The 23444-nt window shown below is 32.9% G+C and overlaps 1 protein-coding gene across 1 annotated transcript in view; it reads right to left on the reverse strand.

The window, feature by feature from the left end:
* The window catches only part of LOC142333096 (ATP-dependent DNA helicase DDX11), an 82196-nt gene that overhangs the window by 14217 nt on the left and 44535 nt on the right, over window positions 1–23444 (reverse strand). Inside the window, exons 12-14 of the mRNA XM_075379952.1 lie at window positions 21942–22152; window positions 16542–16691; window positions 13161–13281 (exon numbers count right to left, since the gene is read on the reverse strand). Of these exons, the coding sequence (XP_075236067.1) occupies window positions 13161–13281; window positions 16542–16691; window positions 21942–22152 (482 nt within the window). The remainder of the gene's footprint in view (window positions 1–13160; window positions 13282–16541; window positions 16692–21941; window positions 22153–23444) is intronic.

Here is a 23444-nt window from a genome sequence, read left to right on the forward strand (position 1 = left end):
GCAAAGTGTTCCACAGTAGCCCTGCTACAATGGAAGAACTGAAGGCAAAGATCTGAGAAGCAATTGCGGAAATTCCAGTTGAGATGTTACGTCAAACCATGAACAATTTAACGAAGAGACTTCGTGAGTGTTTACGTAGAAGAGGTCACCTGGAAGATGTCATCTTTAAAAAATAAACTGAAATGTATGTATCCTAAAATGGCAACATTTGTACAATTACATGAAATAAAATTCATTTTCTAAAAAAAATTTTTCATTAATGTTGTTTAATTTTTAAAATTTCCCGTTTCTTTGAATCAACCTGTACTTCATTAATAACAAAATTGCAATAGTCTGAAATATTTTGCAATTTTTCCTGATTTTCTTTTCTAAAAATTCCTAAATTTTCCTGCCTGTGGGAACCATGTTATCTTGAACAAACAAAAACCCTGTTCATTTTTATATAATAGTATAGAATATATAGACAAATTCAGCTTAGTTATTCTTAAAATAAAGTTGTAAATGTATAAAAAAGAATACTATGAATATTTATCTAATAACAATATCCTGCACAAATAAATCTAACCTTAACTGCAAACAAATAACTTTAAAACTAAATTATATCATATGTTACATACATTACTAAAAAAAAGCCAACAAACTCACAAAATGTATGAAAAAAATAAAAGCAAACACAAAAAACCGCTTAAAAATGTTTGTTAAGATTAAAAGAAAACCACCCAAATGTCTAAATAGTCAATTGTATTTGCAAAAAAATCAGCTGTTATTAAAACCGAGCAAAATTAAACTGTGTAAAAACAAAAATATTCACTAAAACTTCAGTTACAATCCTATTTTTAAAAGAATTATTTTTTTTTATAAGCACCAACAGATAACAGAATATGATGAAATGAGCATGGTGCATAGAAACGTAATTGTGTGGGCTGGAAGACACAGACTGTTATAATGTATCTTACGAAGTTAAAACAATTGTTACACAACTGGAATCATCTGAATAACAATCTTATAGATACACAGCCATCCTATATGGACACATAACACTAGTAAATATAAATATATGGACACTATATAACACCAGTAAATCCTCTTCATTTCAGTAAATCAATTCTCTTTTATAAGAAAAAATTAAAAGTTTTTATATAATTTGCTTTGTTATAAATTTTTTAGTGGAAATATGATAGAATTTTATCGAATAAAGAGCATTTGATTATCGGGTATTATAACATTTGATTATTTTTAATATTTTTTGAATAGATTGTTCCTAGTTTCTTTTTACAGTGACTCTGATATGTGATGTTATAGGAAACTTTTTGAATTTGTCAACAATTTTATCTTTGGGATTATTAAAATAAGTAGTTTTCAATGAATTTGTTGCTGTTTATCTGTGTACTAGTGTGTCTATTTTTTGTAGTTTGTAGCTTAGTTCTAAATGCTAAATGTTTGCTGTATGGGATGAATGAAAGAGTGTGTCAGCTGTGATAGGTTTTGAATGTGTGTCTGTGTTAATGAATGAGGCTCAAGAAATTATGTTTTTGTCTTTTTTGTATTCAGTGATGTAGATTACGTTTCTGTAAATTCTGTTGCGAGGATGAGTAACTGTTTATGTAATATTGTCTGAAATACAGTACATTGTGGGTAATAACATTTGAAAATATTTCTAGTTAAGGGACATCTTTTAGTGTGGTTGTATGTCTAGTTGCTAGTTTTTGAAGGGATTTTAGAATTTTCTTACAACCTACAGTTCCCAACACATGAAAAATATCACAAAAAAAAATACTTACGTCAGTTTAAACCTTGCAGGGTCCTCTTTAATTCCATACATCACTTGAGGCATTTGAAAAATAAAAAAAAATGATGAATTTTTAATAATATTTATTTAAAAGATAAGTTTTATAGCCAGCCAAAATGAGAAATTTTAAGATGCCTCATTTTGGCTAGCCTTCCGTTTTCACTAATTTTATTATTATTATTATTATTTTGATTTTATTTCAATGATGTGCTAATCTTTAGAGAAAACATAAAAAGGTCAATGTTTTTATTTCTTCAATTAAAATTATGTCAAATAGTGCAGAATTATTAAATTTTTTTAATTATATAAATGAGCCTATAATAATTGAATCGAGTTACAAAACTCAAGTAAGGTTTTTCCTATAAGATTTTTTTTTTTTTTTTTTGAGGGCGAAAAACACCTACGCGTTATCATCGCCCGGATTTTTTTTTTATAAAAAAAAAAAAATAAAAGAAATGAACACTAGTCTAAAAAATAAATAAAGCTTACAACTAATATCACAGATAAAATCTATAATAAAACCAAAAGTAAATAAACTTTAACAAAGTCTGAGATGGGTGTAAAGGGCCCATTCTCGAATAAAAGAAAGACTAAAAAGAAAACTAAAAAACATACTGAAACAAACTATATAATAAAAAATTAAAACTAAGTTACAAACAAAAATTAAAAAAAAATTAAAACTAATATCATTGAAGACTTACAGCTAACATCACGGAGTCTTAAAAATACAATAAATTTATTAAAACAAAAAACATAAAAGTAAAAATAATAAAAAAACTATAAAATTTAACAAAGTCCGATAGGGAGTGTAAAAAAAGGCTCCCTACTCGGATAACAGAAACAAAAAAGGCTGAACCACAAGGATTAAAACAAAAAACAAACTTATTAAAAACTCTTCCAATTCAAAAACTATACGCAACAATATTACATTTTTTTGTATAAACCCAGGACTACACAAAAATAGAAATGCTCTCTTTCACTCTCTATCCAATCATATATATATATCCAATCCTACATATTTTTACCTTATTTCTTAAAATGATGGGTGGCTGAAATGTAATGGGAGAACAAAATGTCACAGTAAGTGATAGTTACTTGTAGTTTCATTCCCCTTCTACTATTTGATCTAGACCTCTCATTTTCTGTCAGTTACCATCGTTATGGAGTTGAGTATTCCTGCTATGTCAAGTTGTCTAAAACAATGCACAGTGACTGAATTATTAACAGCAAAAAGAGTGACTGTTTGTTTATGGTGATGAAATTGTTGAACTAAATACTGTAAGTAGGCTATAAAATTTTGTAGATAAGTTGGTAAAGCGAATAATAAGGATAAATCTCTCAGTAGTCAATCAGTTTCTGACTGATGAGAAGTATAAAAAAGGGTGGATGAATTGATTCAAAGGGACCATCACATCACACAACAAATTGCTCATCAGACAGGCTTATCAAAAGAATGAGTAGGATACATTTTTGCATAACTTGGCTACCATAAAATCTATTTTAGTGTGAGTGCCACACAAACACAAAGAAAAGAACAATGATGAAAAGAATGTTGAGAAAAGCTTCTAAAATGTTATCATGAAGAGGAAGATGGCTTCCTTTTCAATACTGTGATGAGATGAAACTTGGGTGCATCATTACAACCCAGAAGAAAAGTGGCAGAGCATGGAATACGAGAATCTTGGTTCACCATTCAAAAATTTTCAAAAAATAACTCTGCAAAAAAGTTCAATTAATAGTGTTATGGAATTTGAAACACACATATGGTGACTGACAACCTGGAAGCTAGATTGACTGTTAATTATGTTAAAAAGGCTTAGGAGATGTGTGTTTTGTGTTTGAAAATATAGGAAGCCATTAATTCTATAACATGATAATACTCAGCCTCATACATCGCATGCGATTACAGAGGCTCCTGTAAAGTTGAAATTTGAACTTTATCTCACCTTCTATACTTATCAGATTTGGCACCCAGTGATTTTCACTTTACTTTACCTCTAGATAGTGCTATAGTTCTACAGGGGAAAGTATTTGTAATAGGTCCAATTTGGGCATACGCGGTTTTCACCACATCTTGACGTTCTGACACCTAAGGAGTCCAAAAATTGGATGGAAATTTTCCGAATGTTACTGTTTGTGTGTTCAGTGATGGCCTCTAAATCACCTTATACCTTCAAAACTACTAGAGCGATTTTGACCAAACTTAAGTCAGATTACTTTTTTATATATGGAGCAATGATGCCATTACATTTTCAACGTAAAAGGTCAAGGAGGTGAGGCTGTAGAGTAAGGCTGCAATCACTATCTTTAGATTTTACCTAATTAAGGACATATTTTTCTTAAGCACATTTGTTAATGATAAAAAAATAACAATATTTGCAAAATCACACCCCGACCCTAAAAAATGCTCTAAACTAGTGGCTACGTGAATGTACTGCGTCAAAGTACCCCTCGTCATCACAAGAAGTGCTAGTATCACAGTCCACCATCATGTAATTTCCCTTTTTCCCTGCAGGGAAATTACATTAGTTTAGTTAGTGCTGACTGTCACCGCTAGTACTGCCATACCCGTGAAAATTAAATAAACGAAAAAATTTAATATTTAAATAAAATGATAAATATTTTAAATTAAATTGTTGTGTGTAAGCTGTGCATCAGGAACAACTGTTGTGAGCTTTTTTCTTACAACAAATGAGGCACATTAAGGGTATTCAATTCATCACAGATGACGAATTGAAACATGTAGTGAGGTCCTGTATCAAGGAAAGTCTACCGCATTCTTCATTAATAGAATGAGAAAACTGATTCACCATTGAAAGAATGTGTAGCAGAAAATGGTGACTACATGGAAAATAAGTAGAAGTTTTCATAGCAAATAAAATGTTCTTTTATGACACATTTGTTTCATTTGACTATCTCTTTTCATTTACAAATTATGAGCGACTATGCATTACATTTCAGCCATTTCTCTTACTAATTACAATTAATTTTTTATTTTAACTTTTACTATAATTTTTAAAATTTACAAATCTGTATATCTAAATAAATTCAGGACTCATTTTCAATACTCAAATTTTACTGTTTTTAGAATTTTATATAGATTAATTTGTTTTTTCAATTTCCTCTAAGATAAATTTTAACCTTTTTCAATTTTGTAGTATGATTAAAATTGATTTAATTAGGAAAAAATATTATTTTCATATAAATGTTTAGGTTATTCATATGCTAGGTTATAGCATATCAAAGATCAGCCATAATACCCCATAGTTAGAAATTCTGAATCAAGGATAAATCTTCAATTTTATCATTTTTAATATTATTGTTATATTTTATCCTTAGCACATTACAACATCAAAAAAGGGGATTTCTTTTAATAAGTTTAGTAAACTTATTTCACCCAACTCCTGTTTATAGAATTTAATTTTTATCTCAAATACAATAGTTTTATATTTAATATTTTCACTAGTTCAAACATTTTCTGGGCTTTTATCCAGTTAGTTGGATACCAGATGTCATCCAAAAAGGTTACTAAATCCAGTATCGGCCAACAGGACTTTCTGGTTCGATCTACAATGATGGAATAAATTTTTTCATTTAAAATTAGTGCAAATTATTTTTCTTTAATAAAAAGATCATACCCAAGTTTAAGGTAAGTTACATATTTTGTTTTTATTATAAATTTAAAATAGAACAAAATTATTCAAAATGCTATTTTTCTTAAAACTGTATTTATATAACATTAAAATTTCTTTATTTAAATTTAAATCTAAATCACTTTGTCTTCTCACATTCCAGAAAGGTAAGAGGATGAGCATCCTTTAAAACTGATCTTAACATCTCATAAGACAGATTAATCTTTGTTTATATCAATAATATAGTTCACATTTCTTCTCAACATTCTATCTTAAAAATTAAACAATTTTTTTTTTTAATTGATGCAAAGATATTCCAAAAATCTAAACTATATTAAAAAACAATTTTTGAGATTTTTTTAATATCAAATAGTAGTTTTTAGTGGAAATTAATGGAAACATGGATTGTATATTTTATGATCTGACAGGATAGCTTGGAATCAACATAACAATGGTTAGAAATAGATGATTTGTGTTTAATCACAAATTAATTATAAGTGTATATTCATGTACACTACTGATTAATAAGTGTACTAAACATAAAAATTATAAATAATAGGCTGTCAAACCTGTACAGTCGCATAACACAATGTGGGATCCAGTTAAAACAATATAATCTATAATATTTGACATGGAATTTATCATTGGTTTATGAGAGTCATTATAATAGGTAGTCTAAAACGTATTGAGCCTTCCGAATATGAGATAGCATTAGCATATTCTGGCATAAGTCAAGGAAGAACGGCATGTAAGCAGTCATAACATTGCCAATAACCTAAACATCTACCAACAAACAGTGTTAAACCATTTAAAGAAAACTGGCTACAAAAAACCTTGATGTTTGGGTGCCACATGATCTGACTCAGAAAAATTTACTTGATTGAATTTCTATCTGTGAATCTCTACTGAAACGTAATGAAATTGAGCCATTTCTGAAGCAGTTGATCATGAATGATGAAAAGTGGATAACCTACAACAACAAAGTTTGAAAAAGATCATGATTGAAGCGAGGAAAAGCTCTGTGGCAAAGCTGATGCTTATGCCCAGGAAGAATATCCTGTGAGTTTGATAGGATTGGAAGGGCATAATGCATCACGAACTACTGCCGCCAAGCAGAACGGTAGACTCAGATCTGTACTGATGACAATTAGCATGATTGCACCAAACAATTCAAAAGAAACAGCCTTAACTAGTCACCCAGAAATGGCCTTAACTGGTTTACTGTTATACCATGGTGACAATGCCAGACCCATTATTTAATTTCTGACGTTAAAGATGAAATCTGTAACGACCTGTCAGAAATTGAGAGAACTTGACTGGGAGGTTTTAATGCATCCACTGTATAGCCTGGACCTGACACCATCAGACTATCATTTGTTTTGGTCTATGCAGAACTCCCTGAATAGTGTTAAGTTAGTTTCAAAAGAAGCTGAGAAAACCGCATGTCACAATTTTTTGACCAAAAACAACAGACGTTCTATAACAATGGGATTATGGTGTTGACGGAAAATTGGCTGAAGGTCATTGAAAAAATGGTGCATATGTGATCTAATTTTTTTCCCCAATAACAGTAAATGAATTCTCAATTTTGGCCACCAAAGGCTCAATACGTTTTATATAACCCAATATTATTATAATAATCCGATCAACCCAAGTACAGAATTAATAAAATAGGATAACACCTACCTTATTCCATAATCCAAGCAAGAGCGCTTTTGCATCTTTTGCATATGTGTCAGACAGTCACATAACTTTGGCTGGCTAGTCTGCATGGATTTCTATTTTACTATTATTAATTTTGACTTTTAATTTAATTTTATTAATGACTTCATATTTTATATATAAATATATATATATATTTTTGATTTTTAATTTTAATTTACAATTTAAATTTTTTAATATAAAAACAAAAATAAAATAGTTTTATTTCTGTTTTGATTTAATTGGAAAAGGATCTTTTAACAATTTTAAACCTCAATTTTAATTTTAATGAGTAATTTGCAACGAAAGATTTGAAAAATTATAGGGCAACTGATGATGCTACTTGCTACTTGAGGTACTTGCGAAAGTACCTCAATGGTACCTTGCGAAAGTGCATAATCCAACTCTTACTTGGATTATGGAATAAGGTAGGTGTCATCCTATTTTATTCTACTAATTCTGTACTTGGGTTGATCGGATTAATATAATTTGTATAATGCAGAGGAATATGATTCCCGAAAGGGTCGATTCTAAAAAACCTGATATTATGTACATGACGCTATTAAGGGTTAAATAGGTTGACTCTACATAAAACTCATTGTCATACAATCTAATATATTACAGTCAGAATTGAATGAGCATTTAGATTATTTTTGATGTCTTGCATGTTACTTGAGATTGTTTGTTCAGAATACTGAGTACTATACTTTGTATAACTCTTTCAAGGAATCAGTTCAGAGGGCATAAATTGTTATAAAAGAATGCTTTTTATCCTTTATAAAAAGTGTTCAAAAACTCTTATTAATTTTTATCCCTTAAAGTATTAATGTTATTAAGAATAAGATAAATTTTCAAGATAAAGATATACAAAAAAAACAAGACTACTAATGTGTAACATCTAGGCAGTGTATCAGCTGTACCCGGCACAGATCTAGATGCCATGCTAGAAAATTGGGATGGGCCGATGATACTCATGGGCGACCTCAACGCTAAGCACAAGTCTTGGAATAGCAATTTGACAAGTGCAAATGGCAGGTTGCTATATGAAAGGGCATGAGCACGCCTGTTAGTCGTCATACGCCCCGAGGTGCCCATCTTTGTTCATTGAACGGGCAGATTGAGACCTGATATACTCAACATTGCAATTATGAAGGCAGTAACGCTCCAGTCATGATTAAAATGATAGAAGACCTCAGCTTGGACCACTCTCCTGTCATGGAGTTTGGCGAAGCAGGGGGCGGCTGGGACCCCCTCAACTATACTCCAAAGGTCAGTGAATTGAGAAAGGTTCTATGAAACTCTTCAACGGGATTACAGGCCAGTGCATCCTGAACTTGTGACCACACCGGAGGAAATCGATGACACAGTCGAACGTGTCACATTGTCAATGACCGAGGCTCTGTCAAATAGCTCTACAGAAACAACCACGAGGCCTATTTGTAATAATCTCCCCTCTGATACTATAGCAGAAAAGTGCAGACAGAGGAGGGGATACCGAATCACTCTGTCCCCTGATGATAAAAGGGCTTTTTATATTCAAATGGACAGAGTGAAACAGCTGCTGGCACAACATGGAGAGGATTCGTGGAATGAATACCTCGCCATGGTCTCAGACGACCACTCCTCGGTGTTCAGGCTAAACAAAAAATAACGAGAAGGAAAGAAGCCCCACCACCCGGTTGTGGGGCAACGAGGCCTTCTGGCATATTTGGAGGCAGACAGGGTGGAGGTTTTCGCCGACATCCAGGAGAACCAATTTACTCCAAACCCCCCTCCCGCCCCGAACGACGACCACACAACCAAGGTAGAGTCCTTCCTCGTAGATTATTTAGTACAGGTGTAGGACGCCTCCCAAAAAAAAGACCCAAGTCACTGAGGCGGAGGTTTGCACTGCAATCAAAGCCACAAGCCCTGCCAAGGCTCCAGGTGTCGACCGGATCAGTGCTCACACATTCCGGAATGTTCCACCCGCTCTTATAGCGACCATAACCACAATATTCACGTCAATTTTGTACGTTGGATATTTTCCGAATTGCTGGAAAACTGCAATGGTGGTATGCCTACCCAAACCTGGGAATTACAGACCGATTTCCTTATTACCAGTGTTGTCAAAGCTATTCGAAAAGATTCTCCTGGAGAGAATTAGGCGACATTTGGGAAAAGGAGTATGGCCTGAGCAATTTGGGTTCAGGGAGGGCCACTCGACAACCCTCCAACTGGTTAAATAATCGACAGTCTTGAGTCTTGTCTGAGGCCTAAATAGGAAAGCGGTAACTGCAACCATTTTTCTAGATGTGGCAAAGCCTTTGGTTTGCTGTATAAACTCGCACATACGATGATTCCCTGTCGCTATGTCAGATTGATACAGTCTTATTTACTAGACCGAAAATTTGTTATATGCTTAGAGGGAACAATTTCCTCCACCAGAGACCTAGCCATTGGAGTCCCCCAAGGAGCAGTACTTTTGCTGTTCTTGTACATGGCCTATGTCAACGGTATGGCGCTGTGAGAAGGAGTCAAAACAGTTCTATACACAGACGACATGGCATATTATTATGAATCCGGAAGTGTAGATTACGTGATCGAGAGACTCCAACAGCAGACTCCAATATTGGATCTAGTAGAGCCGTGGCTCATATGTGGAGAATCATGGCCAACCGTGAAAAATCGGTGGCAATGATGTTGCTGGACACGTGCTCCAGCCAGGCAGTTGGAAATCTCAGGAGAAAAAAATCCCCTTTAGGAAAACATGTTAAATATGTGACCCAAAGAGCAAAGGCCGTCAGGGCCTCACTGTACCCAGTACTGAACAATGCCAGCCCATATCCACTGGTGACCAAATTGGTCATTTTTCAGCTATACGTCCTGCCGATTTTAACATATGCTTGCCTGACATGGGGAGCTTAGTTGAACTCCATGCTTCAAAAGAAATTAGAAGTCGTCCAAAACATACCGGGGATTTGGTGCATCGTGGTTCATCAGAAACGTCACTCTTTACTACAATGCGGGACTACACACCATATCCGAGTTGGGGGTGGTGCAGGCACGCAGACTGTTCAGGAGAGCAGCCGTGTCTGAACACGGCCGAGAGGACCATACTCCACAGGGTATAAGAAAACGCCCTCATGCCATATTTTTTTTTTTTTTTTTTTTTTTTTTTTAAGGGCGAAAAACGGTTGAACGTTATCATCGCCCGGAAAATAAATAAATAGATAAATAAATAAATAAATAAAAATAATTTTAGGTTTTTAGATAAAATTAAAACTTAAAACTACTATCACAGAAACAAAATCCGGAATGGGTGTAAAAGGCCCATTCTCGGATAACAAAAACACTAATATGTAACTTAAAACTCTGTTAAAAACTATCACATTAAAAATAAATAAAACTTAAAACTATGTTAAAAACTATCACATTAAAAATAAATAAAACTTAAAACTATGTTAAAAACTATCACATTAAAAATAAATAAAACTTAAAACTAAAAAAGGAGATAAAACTTAAAACTAATATCACAAAAATCTTATAACTAATATCACAGACGAATTTAAAAAACATACAAAAAAACAAAAAAATCCGATAGGGACTGTAAAAGGCTCCCTACTCGGATAACAAAAACAATACATAGGACAATACATACAATTACGAAAGAACACATACTTATTAAATTTTTTGCATTAACCCTATACTATGTAAAAATATAAACATCCGGTTTAAAACCTCCTTATCGTCACGCAAAATACCACGGATGTTACTAGGTAATTTAAATTTACGACGCAATGCCGCATAACATATGCAGTCCACGAGTATGTGGCGCACAGTCACGCGGCAGTTGCATCTTACGCATAGAGGTGGTTGTCCTCTTGTAAACAGGTACTCGTGTGTGACTCTCGTGTGTCCTATCCGCAATCGACAGAGAACTACTTCCTCACGCCGGGGTTTTCTGTATGAGGAGTTCCATGGTAACACAGAATCTTTAATCTGACGGAGTTTATTATCGACAGTAGCTGTCCAATCACCTTGCCACCTTGTTCTTAATAATTGTTTTACATAGTTAATGAAATCAGAAGTAGCAACTCGGGTGGTGAAAGGAGGCTGGTTACATGCTTCTTTGGCAGCGGAATCTGCATGTTCATTACCTGGAATCCCTACGTGGCTAGGGACCCAGCAAAAACTTAATTCTGTGTTGCGATTATTCAACTCAGCGATTGCATTGTAAATTTCAATGACGATAGGATGTTTGGAATAAAAGTTCTTTAAGGCTTGGAGAGCACTACACGAGTCACTGCAAATAAGGATTTTTCTATATTTAGGGTTAATGATGTTTAGAGCCTTATTTATAGCATATAGTTCAGCGGTAAACACACTCGTAATACTGGGGAGACCAAACATATAAGTTCTCTCATTGACAACAAAAGCACACCCAACCGTATCGTTTTGTTTCGATCCATCAGTGTATACAACCGCGTCTGGTTTCGTCTTGGAGAGAACACACTGAAACATCTGCTGAAAGACGATAGATGGTGTTGATTGTTTATTACATGTAGTCAGGTCAAAATTAAAATTTATAAGGCTTATTCTCCATGGAGGATATGAGCAAGGGTACATAGGAAAGAATGACGGTGTGTCAACATTTATATGCTGCAGCAGACGCCAGGTACGGACACCTACAGGTGCAGTACGACGTGGATGATCCTCATACTTTCCTAGATTAGGATTTTTAAAGACTGACTCAAGAGCCGGGTGATTTGGCTGTCCTCTGAGACGAGCAAAATACGATAATAAAAGCTGGTCTCGTCTATCCCAAAGTGATGGTTCACCACAGTCTACAAGTAAGCTTGCGACAGGACTTGATCTAAACGCGCCTGTGGCAAGCCGAAGGAAAGCATGATGTACACTATCCAGCATTTTAAGCACGGTTTGACGAGCTGATGAGTAGGCTACACAACCGTAATCTAAACGGGAGCGAACAAAGGAATAGTAAAAACGTATCATACATGATCTATCGGCTCCCCAGTTGGTGTTAGTAAGGACTCGCATCATATCTAAAATTTTGGAACATTTTGTTTTCAATTCTTTTAAATGTTTGACCCAAGTAAGACGACTATCAAAAATTAAACCTAAAAACTTAACGTAATTAGAGATAGTAATAGTCTCACCGTTCAGAAAAATTTGCGGAATAGAAGGGTTTCGTAGCCGAGAAAAAACTACACATTTTGTTTTTTCGGATGAAAATGTGAAACCAGTAATCCTGGACCAAGCTTCAAGGTGATATATAGTGTTCTGCAGTAGTCTCTCTGCTGTAGGTGCCGAACGGCTTGCAATGTAGATAGCAAAGTCGTCAGCAAATAGAGAGCATGAGACAGGAGCCTGAACACATTTGGTAATATCATTTATGGCTACAGAAAATAAGGTGGCACTTAATACACCACCTTGGGGCACTCCATTCTCCAAGATGACACTATCTGAGAGCGAATCATCTACACGAACACGAGCCGTTCGGTGATTTAAGAATCCCCGGATTCCTGGGCTAGCATTCCTGCTAGCCCATAGGTGCTGGTACCGAAAGGACTTCAGCGGATGGGCTGAAGGGGAATCATGCCGGGATTACTAGGCTCAAAAGCTTAGTCTCACAAGGTCAGAACTAGTAAATAAATTTCATGCTGGTCCATACGGATAGGAATGCAAATTACCAAATCTGTCCATAAATAAAACTTAAAATTTATAACTGCCACTAAACAATCGATGAAACCCGCCCGATAATAGAAAGATACAGCAGCAAGGGACATTGTCCAGGCTCTGTGATCTGTAGGGAGAAATATTGAAACTCGCACTATTCTTGCGTTCTGTTCCGTTCTGTAATGTGTAACCTGATTCAATTCCAGTGAACAGTTCAATGCTATCACCTGGGAATCAACTTAAATAAGAGGATTCTGACTTAACTATCTACAACCTAATTTGCTAGCTAATTTTTTCTAGTTTTTGATCTACCACATTAAATACTGTAAAGTTTAAATTAAAAAAAAAATAAAACTGACCAACAACACTAAACAGCAGAGCTCCATTTAATTTTGATTCAACATTTGATGATTTAACAGCTTTAGCATAACTTTGAAGGACTTTATCAACTTGATTAGATTCCTTTGGTTCTCTGAATATCTATAAGAAAAAAATTACAGTTTAAATGTTTACAAAATTTTTTTTTAATAAGATTTTTATGTTAACAGTTAATTAAAATTAACTGTTACTAAAATCTTATTTAGAAAAGGAATGGTTACGATTTATCTGCATTAGTAACACTAAAGAACCTGTATAATATACTTGTAATTAATTTCAACTATTCAAATCGTTACAAAACATCCATAAATAATGTCTTTAAATGATTAAACCTAATAAAATAAACACTTTAATATACTTCAGAGAATATGCAGTTAAAACATACTATTATTTATAGGCTGATAGGTAATTATGCATAATGTAGATTAGATAAGGAATATATAGATTTGCTACTACATGCAACTTGAACTGAACCAATTCTTATTAAATTAAGAAAGTAATTAAAATAATTAAGTATATATTAAATAAGTGAAATTAATTAATAATAGAAAGGTTTTTTTATTACAAAAAATACATATTTATTATATAAAAATATGAAATAATACTAACGGGTTTTTTTGCATTTGAGTTTTTTTTTTTTTTCATTATAAATTAACATTTGAAGTAGATATTAATAAATAAAATCAGCATACAAAATAAACAAATAAAAAATTTTAGAGGATGTAATGAAAATGATTTGAGGTCATATTATGTACGGTGTGCAGCATAAAAACCTGACAGTTTTTGAACAGAAACAATCGATTAATAACTGAACATATTTTAAGATTTATTTTTCTGATACAATGTGATGTCACATTGACATGTGACACTATGTTAGTGAAATTAAACATTTTGTGTAATTTTGCAAAAGACATGCAAAAATCAAATTTCAATTTTTAAAATGCGATTATCTAAATGACATCCATTTTTTATCAGGCACTCTTCAAGCCTTTCATTCAGGCTCTTAAAAACATGACCTTATGACATAACGCTAATGACCTTATGTCATTAGTGTTATGGTAGGAATTTCCTAGCTTACCTCTAAATTCATTCAAATTTATGTGGTGTTTAATTGTGTTTAAAAATGTACACACTGGATTTATGAAACCCCCCACATGAAAAAGTCATATTTTGAGGTCTGGAAAACAAGCAGGTCAAGCAATGTCTTCATGGTGAGAAATTAGGCGTCCTGGAAATTTCTGTTCCAAATAATCCATTGCATTGATAGCTGTGTGGACAGTTATCCCATCTTGTTCTTATGAAATTCAATTGCAACTCCTTTGAAATTCAGGGATCTGGAAACTTTGAAGCAATATGGTAATGCTTTTCATTAACAGTGTTTTGTGTCCATTCTCCTCATAGAAATTTGGTGCAATAATGGCATCTTTAGTAATTCCTCACCACACAGTAACTTTATCACTATGTAGCGGATGCTGATGCAGCAGCATCAAAAAAGTAGGTGACCAGTCATAAAAGTTTTCATTTCATGGTAAAGGAAAGTTTTGCAATATGACAGAACAGATCATCAGGTGGTTGTGGTTACAAGTAAGCATGTGTTATTATTGTCCCAACCAGCACTGTAGCCACTCTAGTCATTGTCTTAGTGTCATTTGCTTTTTAGCTGTGTTAGTGAAAAGAGGTAGTGATGTCTTCGTAGTTGAAAACTGAATATCAAGCAATTTTGCATGTGGGTTAAGTGTTGATCAGTGTTTAGAGGAATGATTCGTACTTGAATGACTCAGAGAGGATTGTCCTCATTGTACAATACTACTTAGATGGTACTAAAAGTTTAAAAGAGAAGATTTTGGCCTTGAAGATGCTCCAAGGTCAGGTCGACTGTTTTCATTTGTGATTGAGAAAAACGTTGCTGGGGTATGCAAAATTCTTGAGACAGACACGTGTGGCCGATCACCAAATAGAGATGTCTTTGGATATTAATGCATCAACAGTATGCAAAATTCTTGAGACAGACACGTGTGGCCGATCACCAAATAGAGATGTCTTTGGATATTAATGCATCAACAGTATGCAAAATTCTTGAGACAGACACGTGTGGCCGATCACCAAATAGAGATGTCTTTGGATATTAATGCATCAGCAGTTCATGCTATTTTGCACGATCACCTTCCAGTTAGAAAGCTTTATATCCTTTGAGTGATTCATATTTTGACTGACAATCAGATGGTACGTCATTTTTTCAAGGAGCTGTGAAGTGCTGAAAAAGTTTGAAAATGGGAAATCCCTATGTGAACTGTATTGTGATGGGTGATAAAACCTGGCTGCCGAGGCTCAGAACAATGTATGGGTGTTTGAAGATGAGACTTCCAAGGTTGTTCTAAAATTGAGATTTTAGAGGAAAGAGGAATTTTAGAGTGAGTTGTGTTGTAAACTCAGAACACAGTTATAGAGAAGTGGTATATCGAGGAATTCCTGCCTGAAGTTGAAGCTCTCAGGAAACTTTGGAGCACACCGCTCAAAGGTTTGCCCTAAGAATTTGGCCAGCACCGGAATAAAACTGTTAGTGCAGCCTTCCTACACTAACAGGATGGCTGCTTTGGAGCAAGAATTAGGATAAAGCTCTAATTCTTGTTCCATGTAATTTCACGCTGAACCCTGCAGTAAAGAACAGAAAGGGAGACATTTTATAATCAATGATAACCTACTAAGGGCTTAGGACGATGAGTGGAACAAGATATCATGATGGCAGGGTTTCTTTGAAGACTGGTTTCGAAGGATGGAGAATAAAAGTTTATTCTCAAGAGGATGTAAATAAAAATCTTCAAACTTTCTTGAATTTTTGGAAGAAAATATTTTGAATATCAGAATAACATCAAACTATAAAAATGTCTTTATGGTACAAAAGTTAAATACATCCACAAAAATAAAAAATGCAGCAAATCATCTATGTACACACTTTTGGTTTCCACCTGCGTTAACTCGATAAAAACGTTCAATGGGACAACCAAAGGCACTTCCTCTACAAAAAAATATAAAACGGTAGGTCCTATCAGTAAACAGTAAGGCTTAAACATACATAAAACAATTAGGACCACTATATATTTACTGCTTTGATTAAAATTAATTGATAAAGGAGCGGTATTATGGATATATATATATATATATATATATATATATATATATAAAATGTGAAAAATGGAATAGTTCTATCACCTACCATAACATATTCTAGAATTACCTGAAAGCAAGATACAAAGAATTAGAAAAGATTGGCATTAATACCAATTTTATAAAGTAAAAAGTTTCACACTAAAAGATCTTTAAAATTTAAATTATAATAAAAAAGGTAATATAAATTAACATACCTTCTTTTTAGCAGATATTTTAGATATAATACCAGTTTTTGTTAAATGCTGATACACAGTTTGCTCATAATTATATGAAGTAAAGAAACAGACTATCCCAGCAGGAACTATATTTGTAATATTTAATAATATCCTGCCAACTTCATCCATCTGTTAATAATAAATACTTAAATATCACCAGTGAAAATTTATTTTAAAAAATCAGTTTGAATATGAGGTTTGATAAAAAATATGTGGAATTCATAAATATGAATATAAAATATATATATATATACAAAGATATGTGTGTATTCATTAATACCAATTTTGTAACCTTTAAGGTACTCCTTTTCAGATATAATACGTTTGTGCTAGTGCTTTTTCCAACCTTTGAAGCACCTCTATAACGCAATTTCCAGTATGGTGTTTAGCTCCTTCAGCGATTCTGTCTTTATCTCGTCAATGTTGGCAAAATGTCATCTTTCATGATTCTTTTCAATTTCAGGTATAGGAAAAAGTCACAGGGGGCCATGTTCGGCAAATACAGAGGCTGGGGCATTACAATGGTGTTGTTTCTGGTCAAAAATTCACAAACAAGCAGTGAAGTGTGTTTGCAGGTGCATTATTGTGGTGTAATTACTGTGAATTTTTTCGCCAAAAATCTGGATATTTTCTTCGGATTGCTTGAAGCAAACAGCATAGAACTTCCAGGTAGTAATCCTTCTTGACCCTCTGATAGTGATTCAGCAACTGTCCATAATTATTTTCTTCACTTTTTCAACGTTGCCATTGGATGTTGATGTGGTGGGACGTCATCACCTTTATGTCTTCATGGCTCTCTTGGAAATGTTTGGACCACTTGTAAACACTTTTTTTATTCATAGAAGAATCGGAAAAAGCAACATTCAACATTTTCAATGAGGTGCTGCACTTTATTCCATTCTTAAAGTAAAATTTAATGCCGATTCTTTGTTCCATTTTTTCACAAGTAAAAAATCATTGACTACATTAAAACATGTGTAACCTTTTCGACAACAAGCAATAAACTAAGCATCTAATATGGCTACCAATGTTACCACACGTTAGGAACAAGTGTTCCAACACAACTAAAAAAAATTGTGACAATTGGACACTGGGAAATTCAAGAATTCTGCATATTTTTTGATCAAACCTTGAATTTATGATATTTCTTAGACAACAAAATAATTATTTTTTTCTAAGGTCTATTATATTATCATACTAAAATTTGTGATCAAATTGTTTGTCATGTTGTAAAATAAGGAGTAGATATCAGCTTACAAAACACATATATCATTTTAGGGTTTTAATAAGGTGTCCTAAGTTCCATCAGACATGCGACATTAAATGGACAGGTCAATGGTCATTTTTAAAGAGTACTTGTGAAATTATCATCCTACTTAAAAAAAAAAAAAAAAATATAGCTAGCAGTGGAAAGTTTCCAGAACTTAAGTGAGATAGCATGGGACAAGTAAAAGATTAGAAAGAGCTGGGAAAAGTATTTGGAGTGTGTCTAACCTGGTATGAGAAAATCCCTAAGAGCAAAGAAGCACATAAACAGTATACACAAGAGAATCAGGGTTTTAAAGCTATTTAATATCTCTAAATTTGACTCAAAATAATGAATCAAATAAAATGAAATACTAACATTATTTCTTGAGTGTTAAACGTGAGAACCTTTTGTCACATGGCACACATCCAACCAGTCTGAAATAATCAATATGTCTTTAGTAGTGGAAGCAACAGTTGCTTCAATCCTGTGTCTAGATAGCAGAGGTATCATTTATGATACAAGATCATTTATGAAACCCCAAAGTAGAGAATTATATAGCTTCAGATCACAAGACGCTGGATGCCATCACAAACAATCTATATCAGGTCTATGCCAACAGATCCAGTGGTCGGGGAAAAAAGACATTCAACTGATCCTGAAGAGAATTATTAGTGAGGAGATGCACCACTTTGTTGCCAAATAAAATTCTCTGGTCCATCCTGCAGTCAAGGGAAGAACTATAAATAAATGCAGTATACCCAAACAAGCAATTTCTGTTATACTTGCTTCAGTGAAAAAGATCAGCCCATAAACTTGCCTTAAACTTGTGTGCGAGATATCGCTCAGATAATATATAATTTTGGGAAATTTTTTCACACTGTTAGACTTCATGGGGGTTATTCTGAACCCAGGTACACACTTTATGTGTGTTAATTTTCGACTAAGATGAAAAGTCGAATTGTCACTAAACACAATATGATCAAGAAAGTCATTATCTGCATGCTGCAACATTTCAAGTTGACATGCTCAGTGTAATCAGTCGGTAGGCTTTAAAACCTATAACAGATGTAAATGGTATGGATGCATATGTAAGAATTCCTTAAAACATTCCAGACCATCATTGGCTGGCCTTCCTAACAGATTCTTTAGGACTACACAGGAAGACCCCCTGTTGCATTCAAAATTTTTTCAGACACACTCGGTCATATTGTATTCTTCCCTTTACACAGATATTTGGTCATTTCAAACCGATTATGCCACTGACAAATGTTATTGTCACTCAGAGGATCATAAGGAAATTCTTTACAAAACAAATTTTGAACTGTAACTACTGATTAACATTTAGTAAACTGCAAAACAAAGAAGGCCTCTTGTTTAGGAGTTGGTGCTGTCAAGCAGAAAGATAAGGAATCAATTTGTGGCCATGTGCATTAAAACTGTCCTTTATACTCTTTTATTCTTGTCTTAAATAAACACTTAAATCTCATCCAAAAGATATATCCAATTAAAACCCTGGTATTCTTTTTTGTACATCTGGCACTTTATTGCAATATTAATGTATCTATACAATGGATCAATTGTGAGAGAGGAATGTAAGATTCAAGCAGTGGATGTGACGTTTGCTATTAATATAATCTGAAGAACTGGAGAGGATCATAAAAAATTACAAAATAAGAAAGGAAACTAGTGGTAAGTATAACCAAGAGGATTGGGCAGAATAGAGTGAGATGGTTTGGATATTATGCAAATAACACAAAGAAAAATTGTGAAAATGTCAGCATGGAAAACAGATGGTGTAAAGCTGAGAAAAAACCAAGGTAATATATTGCAATTAGAGAGAATTTTCAGAAGGAATTGTTTAGATTCATGTGTTTTCTTCATATTCTTGATAATTGTTAACATCCCGTCATTTTCTTATTTAATAATGAACCAGCTAAGTTTAATACTGTTAATCAATTAATAACTAAACAACCCTTACTAATTTTATACCTGTTCTAGCTAGACAGTATGTAAAAATGTGTATTTATTTAAAGTATGAAATTATTGTGATTTAATGTATTAATTAATTCGCTGTAAATTTAAAGGTAAATAAAGGAAATGTAAATTATCCATAGTTTATTTATCCGGGAATTACGTAGTGTATGCTATTACCACAACCAACGTATTACACTGTGGCTGGAGTGGCTGTACGTTAATAATGAAAGGGTAGGTTGCAAGCAGATATCCATAATCCATCATTCAACACAAGAAAAGTTGGTTACGAGACATAAAACAGTTAGATGATGAAATTAAAAAGACTCTTGCACAGTACTGCACAAGAAGCCGACTTTTTTCGTTTTATTTTACTGCTTGCTCAAATTCTTTTCATGTTAAATTTAGTGTAACTTAAGAACAACTCAACCAATCTTCATCAGATTTTCACAAGATACACTAACACAGGATATAAATTTCAAAGAAATTGATGTAGTTATTTTAGAGATCTTCAAGCTACAAGATTTTACACGTAGGCCAACAAATAAATATAAAAGGAAACCGTATGGTGAATGGTATTTTCATACTCCTGAAACCTCAAAACGTAAAGAAAATTCATTTTCACCCCCCAATCAAACCATGCGACTGAAAGTAATAAGTAATTTCTTCAAAAAGTTGGTAAAAATTGATCTATGATAAAAAAAAATTATAAAATAATTTTTATTTATGTTATTGAGAAGAAAATGAATGTGACTGAAAAGTCATATAACCCAGATTGACTAAATATGCAAGTGAAATTAAAAAAATAAAAAATAAAATTGAAAATTATGGTACATGTAAATTAAAATGCCATACAAATTCGATTTATTGTATTTGTATTTTTTTTGCTACCCTGACTTATTTTCATTTTAGCAGTAATGTTATGCTGTTACTTAAGCAGATAAGAATGTTCATTTGGCATTCTCTGACTAATCTATTGAGCCAACATCAACTAAACAATTCTTTACTGAAGAACTGTTATCTATGAACTGGAAAAGGAGACCGTCATCATTGAAGGGTAATGCTCAAGCCACATCCGATTTTGCTAACTGTATCTAGCATTCTAATTATAACAGCAGTTTTTTTCTGCCTTTCTTGGATTATCTTTTATTACCACTATATGTAGAAACTATACTAGGATTGTAACAGTAACATGTCTGACTAATATTTACTATAATTATAAAATTGAATAAAATAAAACAAGTCTATGAAACATCAGGGTGTTGTAAAAAAAGTCATATGGTATATGTACGAATGATGGCATAATAACTCTATATATATTTTTTTTTTTTTGCTGAAATAATAGAACATTCACTCTAAGGGAGGAATCCTGCTTGCAAATGAAGGGATCTTGCATTCCTTAGCTGCAAAGAGCCTTTAGAACCTTTGAACAACAGGACAATGTCGTGACATGCATTTGCTGTTTTTGCATGAATACACAATGAGAATTATTTCCAAGTCACATTATTTCAGTTTTGTTAACACTCTTTGGCTCCAGAGATATTACATCTGATAACCCTGAACTTCTTCTTATGGGACTATTTGAAAAAACATTAAAAAAAAAAATCAGTGGTGTAGAACTCTACTGGGGGGCAAGTGTCATGATGGCTAAAAAAGCCAAAGGTGCTGGTTTAAGTAAAGCCAGCACCTTTAATCTGAGATGATCTTAGAAACAAATTTTGAACTATTTACCTCCTAAAAAAAAAGCTAATGGATAAATTAGAATAATTATGCTTTCTATACCTTTCTCTGTATTCCATGAAAACAAACACGGGAGATATATGCACAAAGAAATCCAAAAAGTACTTTGCAAAAGAGAATGATAAGAATTAACATGCTCATTACAAATTTTTTTCAGTAATTTTAGTTCATATAATAACTTATTCATATTTGTACGACAACAGTTATGGTGGTGTATTAAGTTTTATTATTTTCTTCATAATAGCAATGAACTGTTCTGAATGCTAAGTAAAATACATCTCAAATCAACACGTGCTTACCCTCACTATATAGTCTAAAAAAAATATTGTACAACTTATGAGGTGGCACCATGGTAGCAAAATAACTGTTATGGTATATCATGATGACTGCATTGTATGTATTAATTGCACATAAATTACCATATTATTAGATTCCTTTGATGTATATGAGAAGTCTAGTGATATATTAGTTGGTCCATTAGTAAGAGTAATAGGTAGTATATGTGATGAAGGTATAACATGTCCGCATGAAAAATGTAAAACACGGTCTAAGGATGCACCAGCAGCAACAAATAATTGATGACTAAATTCTGTAATCGGTTGCATTGTACCACCAGCCACAATTACAGACCTGCAATAACAATAACAAATTTTTAGAATATTACTGTAGAAACAGTTTGCCAATAAATGAAAAAAATAATTTTCCCTACAAAATTAACATGTACTAATACGCAATTAATTTTAAAATGAAATTTTACTATATATTAATCCCAAATTACACGTATAAATTTTATGTATTTTAGAATGTCTAAGTGACTTATACTTATAAGTTTTATCTTACAAATACTTACTATCATATTTATGTAATTGTTTTTAATTAATTTCTTTTATTGTGGCTAATACATAACTTTGTTTTATTTGTGTTTAGTTGTTGTAGAGGTGCAATAGAAGTACAATGTTCTTTTTTTGAACTCACCAAGAAAGTTAAATTGAAAAAGGATGCAGTATAGCACTTTCAGTGATGCGGAATTCTAAATCAGGAAAGGATGTGTCCTAACGGTATGTTGTTACGTGAACGGTCTGATCCAATCATCAATTATGCAAGAGAATATTGTGCATCATAGAATAATCTATGAAAGAGGGGCGTGGTTAGAAAATAGTAAGTTACCATCCAATAAGATCACATTATTTATTTATTACCAGTATAAGAAATATACCACAACCAAATTCTGTAACTATGAACTCGGCATGGAAAAAAAGCAATCACAAACTGAAAGTGTTATTTGTCGAAGGTTTGTGCTCATTCCTTAATTATTAACCTGTCAGGATTGGTATGCCTAGATGTTCAATAGAAATCAATGAATCATGTTTCTCTAAATGGAAACATAATTTAGGCCAGATTTATCATACTCAGTGGATGATCAGAGGCGTTTGCAAAAAAATGAGTGATATTTTATTAATAATGACACTCATTTAAAGCATTACGAGTAATGTAAGGCATAATAATAAAAATATTAGACCATAAATTTTAAATTAAATGTAACGATATTCCTGATTAATCTTTAGTTATATGATTTTTATTTTATCCTGTCATGCGAACAGAATAAACATATATACTTGTACTTTGGCAACACCTGAAACAAAAACCTTTGGCAATGCAACTGTGATTTCAGCAGATCATTCTTACAGAAAGAAATATTTCCTCAGTCCTATAAATTTCACTAAACTTAAAATGATAATGATAACTTTCTTTGTAAAAATGGAAGTTGAAAAATTAAACGAAATTTCTTCATTAATAGAAAACTTTTTTTTTGGACATAGCTAAGAAATCAGTATTTAAATTTATTTACAACAGATATTACAATTAAATCCTACAGTACTCTGTTACTATCTAAGCTTGGCATTTTTCATACGTTACAATTC

The sequence above is a fragment of the Lycorma delicatula genome, chromosome 12, assembly GCF_047948215.1.
Source record: "Lycorma delicatula isolate Av1 chromosome 12, ASM4794821v1, whole genome shotgun sequence".
Classification (NCBI taxonomy): Eukaryota; Metazoa; Arthropoda; class Insecta; order Hemiptera; family Fulgoridae; genus Lycorma; species Lycorma delicatula.